At 43.1% G+C, this 15,984-nt stretch overlaps 2 protein-coding genes across 2 annotated transcripts in view; one reads left to right on the top strand and one right to left on the bottom strand.

Annotated features, from left to right (window-relative positions):
• LOC309485771 (uncharacterized protein) overlaps nt 1-15,984 on the bottom strand; it is a 506,515-nt gene that overhangs the window by 43,209 nt on the left and 447,322 nt on the right. The gene's annotated exons all lie outside the window — the stretch shown is intronic.
• The window catches only part of pnmt (phenylethanolamine N-methyltransferase), a 43,356-nt gene that overhangs the window by 19,982 nt on the left and 7,390 nt on the right, over nt 1-15,984 (top strand). Inside the window, exon 2 of the mRNA XM_082152869.1 lies at nt 9,322-9,529. Within this exon, the coding sequence (XP_082008995.1) occupies nt 9,322-9,529 (208 nt within the window). The remainder of the gene's footprint in view (nt 1-9,321; nt 9,530-15,984) is intronic.

The raw sequence follows: 15,984 nt of genomic DNA, 5'->3' as shown, positions 1-15,984 counted from the left end.
TTTGTTTCAGTTTATAGATGTGCTCAAGAAAAAAAAGTTCACCGCGACGGAGAGGCAGAACGCACACCCTGTTTATTTTCTTTATTTTACAAAAGCACAATGTTTTGATTTGATTGTAAGTGGACACATACAAAAGTAGAAATATCACAGATTATTTTTTTATATTTCTTTTTTCTGTATAACCATAAATGACGGAGTAATTTAAGTTTATGTTGCTGCTATGTGAAAAAAATCCAGCAAAACGCGGCGGCGCGTTTCTCGACCTCAGAGGGTTAACCTCGGTTCCCTGAGAGGCGGGAACGAGACATCTGCGAGGTATCTGTGAGGATTTTCAGTCCGGATTTTGACCGTACCATAGTACCGAGACAGCTCTTGTTAGAGTCACAAATGATTTGCTCTTATCATCCGATCGTGGTTGTATCTCTCTATTAGTGTTACTTGATCTTAGTGCTGCATTTGACACCATTGACCACAACATTCTTTTAAATAGACTAGAAAAATATGTTGGCATTAGTGGAATTGCACTAGCATGGTTTAAATCATACTTATCCGACCGTTATCAGTTTGTAGCAGTAAATGAAGAGATGTCTTATCGATCACAAGTTCAGTATGGCGTACCACAAGGCTCAGTACTAGGACCGTTGCTGTTCACTCTGTACATGCTACCCTTAGGAGATATCATTAGGAAACATGGAATTAGCTTTCACTGTTATGCTGACGATACTCAGCTGTATATTTCTTCAAAACCTAACGAAACTTACAAATTCACAAAACTAACGGAATGCATAGCTGATATAAAAAATTGGATGACTAGTAATTTCCTACTTCTAAATTCTGAAAAAACAGAGATTCTAATTATTGGACAAAAAACTTCCACACGTAATAATCTAGAATACTGTCTAACACTTGATGGCTGCTCTGTTAAGTCTTCGTCGTCGGTTAGGAACCTGGGTGTGCTCTTTGATACCAATCTTTCATTTGAAAGTCACGTGTCTAGTATCTGTAAAACCACATTTTTTCATCTAAAAAATATATCTAAATTTCGCCATATGCTCTCATTGACAAATGCGGAACAATTAGTTCATGCGTTCATGACCTCAAGGCTAGATTATTGTAATGCTCTACTAGGTGGTTGCCCTGCACGCTTAATAAACAAACTACAGCTAGTTCAAAACGCAGCAGCTCGAGTTCTTACCAGAACTAGGAAGTATGACCATATTAGCCCGGTTCTGTCAACACTACATTGGCTGCCTATTAAACATTGCATACATTTTAAAATATTGCAGATTACTTCACTACTGAAAGCACTAAATGGTTTAGCTCCGCAGTACTTAAGCGAGCTCTTAACGCATTATAGTCCTTCACGTCTATTGCGATCTCAAAATTCTGGCCAGTTAATAATACCTAGAATATCAAAATCGACTGCTGGCGGTAGATCCTTTTCCTATTTAGCACCAAAACTTTGGAACAGTCTTCCTAACATTGTCCGGGAAGCAGACACACTCTGTCAGTTCAAAGCTAGATTAAAGACATATCTCTTTGACCTAGCATTCACATAATACATTATAGACTTCTATAATTCAATGTTAGGCTGCATAGATTAGGTCAGCCGGAACCGGGAACACTTCCCATAAATCCTGATGTACTCATAAGAAGAATGGCATCTACGCTAATTTTAGTGTCTTTGTTTATCCCAAGGTTTTCCCGCAGCCTGCCGGATCCAGGCAGTATCCATATCTGACGAAGGACCTCCGCCTGGACCCGATGACAACGCAGTGCTGAAGTGCCAACTAGTCTCTCCCTATGGAGGATCCCTTTACCACTCTACAGATAAAGCGTTGTCGGGAAAATTCGTTTCGCGTACCTACCCCGAAGTGACAAAATAAAATACAATTTTGTATCAAAATTTATAAGAAAAGACCAGTCTTTTGTTTAGGCTTGGTTTGTAGGGAATTACAAACCTGCACACATATATTCAATCGCACATAACTATAGAACCAATTCTTAATGCGCATGTGAACGCCATCAGCGTTTATCACAGGTTCGATTTTAAAGTCTGTGTAGAGAGAATAGTGTCGTCTTAGCGGCCCCTAATTTAATAACAAATGATCGTTGCGATGGAAGCAAATCAATCAAAACTAACTTTAGCTGGAAAATTACTTTATTAAAGAACCGCTATAAAGCCAAAACAATCTCTGTTACCTTAAATTATATGTTTATCTATGTAAAGCTGCTTTAAAACAATCTACATTGTTAAAAGCGCTATATAAATGAAGATGACTTGACTTGACTTGACGTCAGCTATGACGTACATGGGAATTCCTCCCTTCTCCACTTTCGCTGAAATCTTATGGGCTAACGCCAGCTGGGGACAGCTGGCCAATTGACACGAAGCATGCAAATACTGACAGGTCAGTGGGCAGTATAAAATGCATGGGCGCGAAAATTACGTCAGAATCACGACTGAACGCTAGCACAGCTGATCAAACAGCAACCACGGAGGCTAACGTAATGTCTCGTTCCCGCCTCTCAGGGAACTGAGGTTACGATAGTGTTGGAAAGTTTTTTCTTTCTTCAAAGCAGACCAGGAGACATTGGGATCACGTTCAAACAGAAGAGTTTCTTTATTTGAGCGCGGCTGCGGTTCGTCCAAAAAAATCTAACTAAGGGAACTTTACATGGTATCTTATAGGCATTTTAGGAGGAGGGACTTTTGAAGGTGGAGACAAATTCAAACAAAGCATGTAACAGGTTTAGGTAACACTCTAGACTAAGGGTCTGGCCAATCCTAATTCAATCAGCATAAGGCTCCAAGAGCCATTTGGGTCCGAAAGCCATTTGTAGAACAAAAGGTGAGATTCTCAGCAGTCTGAGTGAAACTGGGGCTTCAAGAGCCATTTAAGACAATAAGGAGAGTACATGAATTGCAACTTTGCTGAGATCTTAACATTAAAAGCTAAAATCAGTATTCTTCACCGTGATGGTATGTAAGGAAGCATATCTGAAATAGATTCTTAAATTTGTAACCCTTCAATAGTAACCGGAGACATTCCCTTTCAAGGCGGTAACTCAACATTACGTCAGCTATGACGTATATGGGAACTGTATTAAATTCCGCCGTGAGAGCAGTGAAGATAAGCCCTGAACGGGGTCAATCACACCCACACATTAAGCAAGACAGTTCTAGCCAATAGCCTCGTCGCTCAGAGTACTCGCATCTGATAGGCGGAAGTAGACCAATGAGACATCTGCTCCTACCCCAACAAAATTTGCATATCTTAATGCAATGAATGCGAAGGCTGCCCTGAATAGGGCAGGCACAACACAATAAGCACTCAAGCACGAGAGTTTAACACAGAGTCGACGGCGTTTGCGGTGACAACTGCATAAATCCTTATAAACCATAACACAGAGTAAACAGCCATGGTAACTACTGTATAGCTGGTTATAACAGTTCACAACACATGAATAAAACTTAACTCACCGAAAGTACATGTGACGCTACAGAGAGTACATTCAGCTTGTAAAACCTGGCGAATGTGTTCTGGGAAGACCAGCCAGCAGCAAGACATAAATCCTGGATAGACATACCTCCAGACCAGGCCCATGAGGAAGCAATTGCCCTCGTAGAATGAGCTCTGATGTTGAGGGGACAGTCTTTCCCCTGGCATTCGTAAGCCAATGCAATAGCGTCCACAATCCAGTGAGAAAGTCTCTGCTTTGAAACAGCACGTCCCTTATTACATCCACCAAAGCACACAAACAGCTGGTCCGACTGACGAAAGGCGGCCGAGCGATCCACATGCATCCGCAAAGCCCTAACAGGGCAAACAGCGCTCTGAGCATCAGCGTCACGCGAGGCTGACGGCTCAGCAGATAAGGCAGGCAGGCAGGGAAACAACCTGTGCTCTAAACAGTGTATTGAGTGACTTCGGAACGTAACCTGGTCTCGGCCGGAGAGGGACATTACAGTCGCCAGGTCCGAAACAGATGCAATCATCGTTCACCAAAAACGCGTGTAAGTCTCCAATGCGCTTTGCCGAGGCGAGAGCAAGAAGCAAGGCCGTCTTCAGGGAAAGCTCCTTAACCGCAATCGAAGCTAAGGGCTCGAACGGTGGTAGAGATAGAGCCCTCAAAACTAGAGCTAGATCCCACGGCGGCTCGGAGGGCGGCCGTGAAGGACACAGTCTCCTCACTCCCCTGAGAAAACTGATTACCAGAGCGTGCTTACTGATCGATTGCCCGTCAACCGGGGAACGAAAAGAAGCAATAGTGGCCACATACACCTTCAGCGTGGATGGCAAACTCCCACAATCCATTCTGTGCTGTAGAAAGCGCAAAACATCTGACACGGAACAGGTCCCCGGGTCAAAACCAATGTCCTGGCCACATTTTGTGAAAACTCCCCACTTCAGAGCATAGAGGCGCCTCCGTAAGTGTGCTCAGCACTCGTGAGTGCAGAGCATCCCACTCATTTAGGGTCCCCACAACGGCCACACATGAAGGTTCCACAACTCGGGGCTGGGGTGCCATATCGTGCCGTTCGCCTGAGACAGCAGGTCCTTCCTGAGGAGGATTTGCCATGGGGGAGCCACCACTAACTCTCTCAGGTCCGCGAACCAGGGCTGATTCGGCCAGTTCGGGGCCACGAGTATCACTGACGCTCTCTCCTCCCTGATTTTGCACATCACCAATCTTCACAGGAGGGAACGCGTAAAGCCTGGCTTCCGGCCAACGCGGTGTCAGAGCATCTCCCGGCAGCGGGGAGTGAGATAGCGAGAAGAACGTCTGACGGTGCGTGTTTTTGCTTGTGGCAAACAGATCCACTTCTGCCCTCCCGAATCAATCCCAAATCATTTGAACTGATCCTGGGTGAAGCCTCCACTCTCCTTGAGGAATCCCATTCCTCGAAAGTATGTCCGCTCCACGGTTTCATGATACCGGGGATGTGCGCCGCTCTTATGGAGAGAAAGTGTCGGTCCGCCCACAACAGGAGACTCGCTGCCTGTTTGAATAGAGCTCTGGAGCGCACGCCACCCTGGTGATTTATGTACGAGACCACAGACGTGTTGTCGGTTCGAATCAGTACATGTTGCCGCTCCAATTTCGACCGAAAGGCTTGTAGGGCTAAGGACACCGCTTCCAATTCCAAACGGTTTATGTGCCACCTTCTCTGTGACTCCGACCACAGGCCTGAGGCAGGTATGCCCAGGCACACTGCTCCCCAGCCTGAAGTTGACGCGTCCGTTGAGACCATGGTGCACTGCGTCACTATACCCAAAGGAACTCCTGGGCTAAACATATCGGGGCTGTTCCACGGTCCCAGAGTGCTGACACAACTGTGAGTGACCGTAATGCGCTTGTGGCCCGAAGACCACGACCTCGGTGGAACTCGAGTTTTCAGCCAAAACTGCAGTGGCCACATATGCAGCAGACCCAGATGGCACACTGAAGAAGCCGCCGCCATCAGTCCCAGAAGCCTCTGAAATTCCCTCAGTGAAACAGACCTGCTCGGTCTGAAACGGCGCAGAGTCTATGAAATTGCCTCTATGCGCTCTTGAGAGATATGGGCTCGCATCGCCATCGAGTCCAAACATACTCCCAGATATGTTATAGTCCGACTCGGTAAAAACACGCTCTTCTGCATATTCACACGCAGTCCCAGCGTATCCAAATGGCGAAGCAGGGTTTCCACGTGACTGATTAGCACATCTCTTGAGTGGGCTAAAATCAGCCAATCATCGAGATAATTCAAGATGCGCATTCCGCTCGATCTGAGGGGAGAAAGCGCTGCGTCCACACACTTTGAGAAGGTGCGGGGGGCCAGGGCCAGGCCGAACAGATGCACTGAATACTGATAAGCCGTGCCTTCGAAAGCAAATCTCAGGAAGCACCTGTGGCGCGTCACTATTTGAATATGAAAGTACGCGTCTTTTAGATCCACTGAGGCGAACCAGTGCCTGGGCCGTATCTGTGCCAAGATCTGTTTCAGTGTTGTCGTTCTGAACGCGCGCTTGTGAAGTGCTTGGTTGATGGGTCTCAGGTCCAGAATCGGACGGAGTCCTCCATCCTTCTCTGGCACCACGAAGTAGCGGCTGTAAAACTCGCTTTCCTGCTCGCTCGGAGGGACACGCTCTATCGTTCCTTTCTCGAGCAGACTGAGAACTTCCTGTCTCAGAACGAGTAGTGAGTCTACACGGGTTTGCAGCAAAGTAAGTTTACTGGCCCTTTTTCTTCTAGACTTAATGTGTAGTGTTTATAGCGCTGATCGTTTTCTGTCTGATATTGCCTATGAATAGAAGCAACGCTGTCGAGAGTGTGCACAGCTATTAATCATCCACACCGTTAAACTTTATTGTTACGGTGCATAGGCTCTAATATAGCTCTAATTCATCTAGGCTGGTTTAAAAAACATAAGCTCATTTAACCCTTTTTTTTGTGTGTTATCTTTCAATCAGAGATCTAATAATGATTTAGACTGTCACAATGCTAGTAAACATAAACCATTTATGCTTATGATTACAGGAGGATTGCCTTCGTCTGTCCAACTAGCCACTGTTTTTCCTGGGTTTAATCATTCTGTTTTATTTTATTTTTATTTATTTGTATGTATGTGTGTGCCTTGGAAATCTGCTACCACTGTTCTGTGCGGACCTGGAACTGGGTGGGCCTAGGGTGGAGGCCTGCTAGTGATAGCCTGCTAACTTAAATGTTTTGTTTGTTTGTTTTTGTTTGTTTGGCAATAGTCATATCACCTTATTCGGCCTATGGGCATTGTGCAATATATTCTTTGAGGACAGTGCTTATTTTGCAGTGTTCACTAGTGTGAAGTGTGAAACGCCGTGTGTGTGAGGCCTATTTGGTGTGAAGTGTCTCTTGCAGTGTTTGAGTGTGTGTATGTGAACAGTATTTGACTTTATTCACTGCAGCCTATGTATTATGAGACTGTATATACTGTAACTCATTTATTATGAGACTTTATTCACTCTGACAATTTTTTTTAGTGTAGAATTTTGTTTACAGTTACCTATGGAGAATATTTGCTTGCTCTGATTGCCAATTAATATATTATTGTGTCTAGTGTTTAATAAAGTTACATGTTTGATTACATCAGTCCCATTTCTGTTCCTTCATTGGACATAACCTGCCTAGATAGTTTGAAGGGGAGCACTGTTTGGGTTTTCTAGCTTAGGTATTCAAATTGTGCGCTTTAGAGCACCCCCCTAGGGGTCACATTTATATTCCTCCACATTACAGGAATTAAAGGCGGAGGTTCATGTGCTGAGGGCGGCGCGAACATCCGCATTCATCCACGGTTTCGGATTCAGGTATACTTGAATTGTTTTGGTCAGTACATCATCCTCTATACACTTCCTTATGAAACAAGTGATGGTGTCTGTGTATAAATCGATGTCATCATGAGATGCAGCCTGGAACATGTCACAGTCAACGTAATGTTTCTCGTTTCAGCTTCTGCCTGTAATCAGGCAGGAGCAGAACAGAAGAGTGATCTGATTTTCCGAAAGGTGGGCGGGGTAGGGATTTGTAAGCACTCCGGAAAGGAGAGTAACAATGGTCTAAAACTCAGTCTCCCCGAGTGTTGCATGTTACATGCTGAAAGAATTTTGGTGCAATCTTTCTGAGGCCGGCTTTATTGAAGTCCCCAATTATAATAAACGCAGCCTTGGGATGTATGGTTTCCTGCTTGCACAAATGCCCATACAGTTCCCTAAGTGCTTCATCTGTGTCTGCCTGAGGGGGGATGTAAACAGCTCTCAGTTCGCAAAGTTTTTTGTCCAGGGACTGGATGTTTACCAGTAGGATATTGGGTAGCGGTGGTCAGTTTGCAAGGCATCTTACTCTGATGAGGATGCCGGCCAAGTGGTTAAGCTCTTTGTGAGCCTCTTTGGCTTCTGCAAATGTCGCTAGGCCTCCTCTCACTAGAGGGTGTTTTTATTGAGGCTTCCGTTCCCCCAGAGCTCCTCTAGCACTGCAAGTTTTAGACTCTCTGTGAGCCTCCTTACAAGATATCTCGAGTGTGGGGCGTTGTTAGGTCTCCTCTCGTTTTAGAGAATTGTTATGCTGAGGCCTTTCCTCCTAGAGCTCAGCTAGGTGGTAAGGTAGTATGCTAGGTCATTAGGCTCTCTGGGAGCCTCCTTGGCTACTGACCTCATTGTGGAGTGTGCTAGGCCTCTCCTTATTATGAGAGTTGTTGTATTGAGGCCTCCACTCTGCAGAGCTTCGCTGGTCAGACTGAGTTTATAGCTCTTTTCTGAGCATTCTCGGTACTGCCCTTGGGTTAAGAGTGTTGCTTAGGCCTCTTGATTAAGGCCTCCACCCTTCAGGGCTGCCTGAACAGAAGGTGTAACCTCGCTTTCCAGTTATAACTGGTTAGATTTTTTAGGGAAATAAAAAGGTTACTGCAGTGTGAATGACTGATCTTAAGATAAATTAACTGAGATGAACCGAGATTTTGGCTGAAAATCTGAAATGTTACTTTAACAGATGTGATAACAGAAAAAAAAAAAATTCTCCAGATCTGAAATTATCCAGGACAGATCAATAATAACTGCTCGATGGCCTGGGGCCAGCGTAATAGACGCTCGGGACAGTTGACGGAACTGTCAATGTCCAGGTCGGGCCAGTGCTGCATCGTCATGAAAGTTTATAAATTGCACATGTTTTTAAGCCTTGTCAATTTATATATTCAAGCTCAAGAAGACGTGAAAGAGAACTCACTTTAGTATTTGTGCGCTGTGTCAGCAGTTTTCTGTGTGCACACATCCGAAGCATGCTCTCAAAAAGCCATGTCTTAGACTGCGCGCAAGTACTAAAGTGAGTTCTATTTCACGTCTTTTTGTACCTGAATGGACAAATTCACACACAATTATTATTGAGTGAAAACAGCATTATAACCTCAAGTGATGAAGCAGGTTGTGAGAAGAAGGTGGAGATCAAAATGGCTTTGCTAAAATCGTTTAAGTTAACTTTTTAGGTGCAAAACTGGTTACTGTTTGGCTAATGACAATGATAAACTCCATAATTTTTATACATTGGAGCTCTATTTTTCGATGGCAACTTTTAAACAATAACTAGCAACATAAACTTCATCAATACGAGTTGACTTTTTATTTGATACTTGACCATACCTAATTACATTTAAACTAACTAGCCCTATAAATGAACCAGTCAACCATTTAATGCTATTTGCACTTAGTACAAATAGCCTCTGCCAATTACTATTGCAGAAAAATGCAATAATAAACAGAAGAGGATAGTTGAATACTGCAACTAACCTTGAATATCCGCTCTCTTTTACAGATGATATAAGAGGGGACGTTTTAGTTGATGTGGGATCTGGCCCCACTCTTTACCAGGTCATGAGTGGATGTGAGAGATTTGATCGTGTCATCCTGTCTGACTTTTTGGAGGTGAATCGAAGAGAGCTGCAAAGCTGGCTACAGGAGGGCAAGAGTAGTATTGACTGGACTGCTTACTTCAAGTATGTGTGTGATCTGGAGGGCCGCAGGTGAGATTCCCTTTTCTTGTCCAAAAGAGAGAATTAAAGTTGTATATAGTTAAAGAATGCTTGCTTACTTGAAAATAATGCATGTGCAAATATGCACAAATCTATTTGCAAACAATATATTTATTTTAATATGACACTTTCCTACCACATACTTTAGTGAAAAAGCCAGGGCTTCTTTTTATTCCCAGTCTGCCCCTAACTTAGGCTGCATGGACTATTTATGATTTAATCATTGTTTTAGCCCAATAATTTAATGATAGTTGAGATGCAATAAAAGTTAAGGCAATAAGGTTAACTAGAATGCATTTCCGGAGGAACTGCGAAGTGTGCTTGCTCGGGTGCGGTTCACTAACGTTAGCAGGTAGTGGATAAGGGTGCGTTGAAGTTTGCTTGATCTGAGAATTTCAACAATAGTACTTTTTTCAAGATTGTGCAAAAAGGTGAAAAGTTATGTGCATTAAGAGACATGTCTGCAATGTAGACTAGTGCCAATGGCATTGTTTATGTGGCTTGGTTGTTGGTTTTGTGAAATAATTGTTTATGAATATACAGCAGAGAGTGGGAGTGTTTTGGTTGATGAAATAGTAGCCTATTGAAAAGAAGTTGACAGTCTTCATTTACTGTATCCAATAAGCCAATACAAAACTCACCCAGCTGTTCTGTGGTTGAGTGTTCCCTTTGATTAGGAACAAATTTACTATCTCAAATTAAGGTCTACCGTAATTAGCGATGCTTTGATTGCTGCTGTCAAGATGGTTGTCATCACCTACACAGAAACGCTGATTTTTATAGCCTACCGTCAGTCCTCATATTGTAATTAAATGAAAAACGCTATCAGTTTCACTATTAGCTTACTCTAGCGATGCAATCGCAACAACATGGATAACGCTGTTTGGCCTTGCCTAACTTTATATGACATATGCACCATATGCTAAAGTTACACATCCCGCTGCCATTTCAGGGCTTGAATTTCGGTGCGGGAATGTGGGGATTGTGCATAATTTAAACCATTGCCGCAAGGTTAGCTTTTATAGTGCGAGAAATTCCCGCACAAATATATTCGCTTCATCTCAGAACAAATGATTAAAAAATAAATTGACAGATGCGAGAAAAAAGATGTCAAACTGTCTTTTATTTTTGAATTTAATTCCTCAATCAGCGCTGGACCGGCATTTTCTGTCTTCCGCTGAGCCCTGGCCGTAGACAGATCATATGTTTCACGCTGTCAATGCAGTGGTCTGCGTTGCGCTGATCTTATTCACACTATCGAGTGTAGGTGCAGCGTTCTAACATTGAGTCATAATGAGCTGTTTGTGAAGAAATGATCCGCTTCCAAATTATGTCATTTTAATCACGAAATTGAAACATTAAAAAACAATTTGCTCTTTATGGTGTGCGAGTGATAGAGCGCGGCAGCAATGAACCAACTGATCAGCTTGCAGCGTAACAACATTGAATGCTCGGCCGAACAGCTGATCATAGCTGTACAGGGCGCCTTATTATTTTTCATCTCCATAAATATATCTAGTAGTAAAGCTAATGCAAGGGCTAGAAATCAATTAATCTTTTGCTGATACTTCCTTGTCATCATGGAGAGCGCAGTTCATGGTTGCATAGCAACGACAGACGCCACGGGAGAGCAAGCGCTTGTGGAAAGGAGACAGCGGCGCGCTCGCGCTTTCCACTTGTTTTTACACATCTAAGGTGCGTTCCATTCGACAGGGTCCATACGCAGTGTTCACTGCTCCCCTACTCCCTGAGCACGGTATATCAGTTGAAGTGGACTTCACTGACAATAACCGCTTATTTGAAACGCCCTGCAAACGTCATCAAAGAAAGTCAACGATGGGGTCGCGCAGATTATGATATACATACAGTCGGCATCTAGTCATAGTTGGGGGCGTGGTCTGGCGTGGCGTGGGTGGAGTCGGCGTGGGGGAAAACACTGCGAACATCGTGTGTATTTGAATGACAAAAATGTCGTATTGCGAGTCGTTAACGCCTGCCGACCGGCAACGGTACATTGCAAAATTAACTGCAATAGGTTATGATTGCCCTTATTTAATTAAAAACTGGGTCAATGACCCAACCAAATGGCCGGAGGTGTCGTTTCCAGACATATTTTGTTATCTGGTTGAATCTCCAGGTAAGACATCGCGGTAGCTGTAGCGGTAACATTAGCCTATAACTCAATCAACTTTCATATATGTTGCATACTATAACTCCATAAAACCTTGTCACTTACCAATTGTACGTATGCTTCACTCCAAACTATTAATCCTTTTGTAAAACGGTGATCAGTAGTACGAAGTTGCTGATGGACTGTGCTGACAGTTATCCCTAACTCACAGACTGCAGTCTGTATTGAGTGTAGACCTCGAACTACTCCATAGGTTCGCGATTGGCCTTCAGCTGATAACGCTAATGTGAATGAGACATCCCTTATGAAAAACAACTATAGGAATCTTGTAGGACAAAAATATTATAGGAATACTATAGGAATACTATAGTATTTTGGGACATAACGTTACTATAGAAGTACTATAGAGGTATTACAGAACATCACAGAAGTATTATAGGCTACACTACTATAGAAATCTTATAGGATTACTATAGTTCTTTTTCGTAAGGAATGTAGACAAATCTGGCCCACTGCCTAATACGAGTTTAACACCCACTACTATATCACACAGGGATCTAACGTTACTCACACAGTAATCTCAAAAATTACAAGTCCCTGTCCTCCTTTCCGGTTCTGTGTGTTTATTAGGAAGGATGTAGAACTTCAATTCATAATTTGTTTGTTTATTGGCGGTACAGAAAACGACACAGCAACTCTCCGGCATGATTGTCCCGTATATTTCAATGAGCGCCAAGGCAATGTTTTCCCCCACGGGCTAAATTCACATCACGTGACGGGGCGTTCCCGGGGGCGTTCCCAGACCAACCGTCTGTATGTATAACATAAATATATATAGGACTACATTCATATTTTAATTTTTATTATTATATTATATATTTACAATTATATTGCACTATTTTACAACTACCTAAAATAAAATCACTTTACTTCACAAACTAGCTAAGCTGGCTGCAGCTCCCGCCCTGCAGCTGATTCTAAGGTTTTCATTGGTCATGTCAATCGTCACTGTAACCTAAACCAATGAAATCAGCTGCAGGGCGGGATTTCCGCTGAAGTGGTTTGGGGGAAAAAAATCGCGCACATAGTGCAGGTGGGAGGAGCGTCATGTTCCGGCTACAACTGAGTTCCCACGGGACTTCAGCGCGAGACTACAGCTAGCCGTCTAAAACACTATTTAGTTGTTTAAACAATGGCTAAGTTGCTAAACGCATCTTGTTGTCATGTAAGGGCCCTGTTCATGTTGGACAGACATTTTAATTGCATTTTGTGTCTGTTAAGAGGCACAAAGACACTCTTTAGGTTTATGCCCCCATAACTGCCGTTTTAGCTGAATGGGAGCTCTGGGCATTAACTGTAACAGCTCCGCGTTGCAAGCACCGATCCGGTTCGGTTTTTTTTCTATAGACAGTACTCACAAAGGTAAAACGATCAAGATTAACTTAAAAATTCACCGGAGTTCTCCTTTAATAAGAAGAATAAGAAAACTTAAGAACAATAAGTGTGCTGCTTTCAGCAAGCACACTTAATAAGAAGAATAAGAAAACTTAAAGGGGTCATATAATGTCATTTTTGTACAAGCTAATATGATTCTTTAGGGTCTAAATTAAAAGTTTGTAATATACTTTAATTAAAAATTCTCATTAGTATTGTAAGAAAACACTAATTTTACCTGGTCAAAAACAGCTGTTTTCAGCACACCGTTTAAGTGCATGTGTCTTTAAATGATAATGAGCTTTGCTCACCCCGCCCCTCTGTTCTGTGCGCACACTGTTTGTAACACAATAACACAATAACCATAACGCATTGTTCATTATAAACATGGGATTATGAATTATATTGAGAACATCATACATAGAAAACATGCTGTAATGTACCCTGAGTGTAAAAATAGCCGCATTCATCGTGAAGCGTGCAAGCGATTTGCAAAGATTAATATAAAGGTCAATAAAACGTTACACTCACTTCAGTTCTTCTGGAGGTGCAGCAGGAACACGAATAGTTGGTACTGATCCTTTTTTCAGGAGCAGCTTCTTAGCAAATAACCAGCTTTATACTGACCCTCGTTTGTAAAGCAGTCTGGTGAAATGATTCGCGCAAACATGAAAGCATTGACGTTGATCGTGGGGAATATTCCCATCGAAAACAAACTCAGCCACTGCGTCTTCAGCTGTACGGATTTAGGAACATCAACATGACTGCTGTGTTCGTTATTGCACCGAAGAACACCACAATCGCTTAGACGCCATTCTACTCAGTGCTCCAGCTATCAACACTGAACGCGCCGGTCTGCGCGGGCTATGATTGACAGCTCGCTCACGAGGGTGCGAGGGCGGGTCTGTGTTGAAACGCTCCTGTCAATCAACCATCGTGGGAGGGGCGTCGATTTTGTGACGTCACAAAATCGAACAGCTAGATTTGAGATGGGAGGAAACATATAAGAAGATTTAAAAAAAAACACTGGATGGATTTTTATCATTTTATGATGGTTGTGTACAGGCACTGCCAACACACATTTCAGTACAATCAGCTTGTAAAAGTGCATGTACCATTATATGACCCCTTTAAGAAGAACAATAAGTGTGCTGCTTTCAGCAAGCACACTTAATAATAAGAAAACTTAAGAAGAACAATAAGTGTGCTGCTTTCAGCAAGCACACTTAATTAACAGGGTATTTGAAAAATAACCATTGCCATTCTGATATGCTCTAATGCTCTCACCGGCACATGAAATCCAGTCACCTTTATTTCTATAGGCTTATTTTAAAGCAGCTTCACAATATAAACAGGAAAATAAGAATCAATGATTCAAACTTCATCAAATATAAGACAGATTCAAATTCTGTGGTATTGGAGCTCTACAGAAGACAATAGTGTCATTATTCAGCTCAAGGTCAGTTTTTTGTGCCTTTATTGGATAAAGGCCACACCAAATTCTCCACACCAAACTCGCTCATCCATTTCTTTATGGACCTTGCTTTGTGCACAGGTGCACAGTCATGTTGGAACAGGAAGGGGCCACCCCCAAACTGTTCCCACAAAGATGGGAGCATGAAATTGTCCAAAATCTCTTGGTATGTTGAAGCATTAAGAGAGTTCCTTTCACAGGAACTAAGGGGCCAATCCCAACCCCTGAAAAACAACCCCACACCCCAATCCCCAAACTCCACCAAACTTTACACTTGCACAATGCAGTCAGGCAAGTACCGTTCTCCTGGCATCCGTCAAACCCAGACCATTGGATTGCCAGACAGAGAAGCGTGATTCGTCACTCCAGAAAACACGTCCAGTGGCGGCGTGCTTTACACCACTGCATCCAACGATTTGCATTGCACTTGGTGATGTAAGGCATGGATGCAGCCGCTCGGCCATGGAAACCCCCATTCTCTCTACACACTGTTCTTGAGTTAATCTGAAGGCCATGCAAAGTTTGGAGGTCTGTATTGACTCTCCAGAATTTTGCTGACTTCTGCGCACTGTGTCTCTCAGCATGCGCTGACCTCACTCTGTGATTTTACGTGGCCTACCACTTTGTGGCTGAGTTGCTGTTGTTCCCATTTGCTTCCACTTCGTTATAATACCACTAACAGTTGACCATGAAATATTTAGTAGTGAGGAAATTTCACGAATGGACTTATTGCACAGGTGGCAACCTATCACGGTACTACGCTTGAATTCACAGCTCCTGAGAGCGACCCATTCTTTCACAAATGTTTGTAGAAGCAGTCTGCATGCCTAGCTGCTTGGTTTTATACACCTGTGGCCATTGATGTGATTGGAATACCTGAATTCAGTGATTTGGAGGGGTGTCCCAATACTTTTGGCAATATAGTGTATATTTTTATTACGATTATAACATTTATTTAAGAGCACCTATTAATGCAAAATTCACTTTTACATGATGTTTGGACATAAATGTGTGTTGGCAGTGTGTGAACACAATCCCCCTACAATGATTAAACCAAAGCAGTCTCATTAAACATGCCGTTTTGATTCTCTGAGCAGTGTGACATCATACTGCTCAGGCCCCGCCCACGGCCGCTGACTGACGGTCCTGCATTACCATAGTTTCCACCCTCAGCGAGTTGTACACTATCTGCCATTTTCTCCATGCTGTAGCAGCTGTAGCAACAATGTCTCGTAAGCAATCCCGGTGATCTGTTGTTGGATGTAAGAGTGAACATAAGAGTCTTAATTTTCTGAGCCACTGAGGACGCAGAGGATTACATTTACATTTAGTCATTTAGCAGACGCCTTTGTCCAAAGTAGGGGTTGAACGACTTCAGATTTTTTTAAGTCGACTGTTATGACATCA

The sequence above is a fragment of the Leuciscus leuciscus genome (assembly GCF_965113295.1).
Source record: "Leuciscus leuciscus genome assembly, chromosome: 21".
Lineage (NCBI taxonomy): Eukaryota > Metazoa > Chordata > Actinopteri > Cypriniformes > Leuciscidae > Leuciscus > Leuciscus leuciscus.
This window is presented reverse-complemented; position numbering and strand designations above follow the sequence as displayed.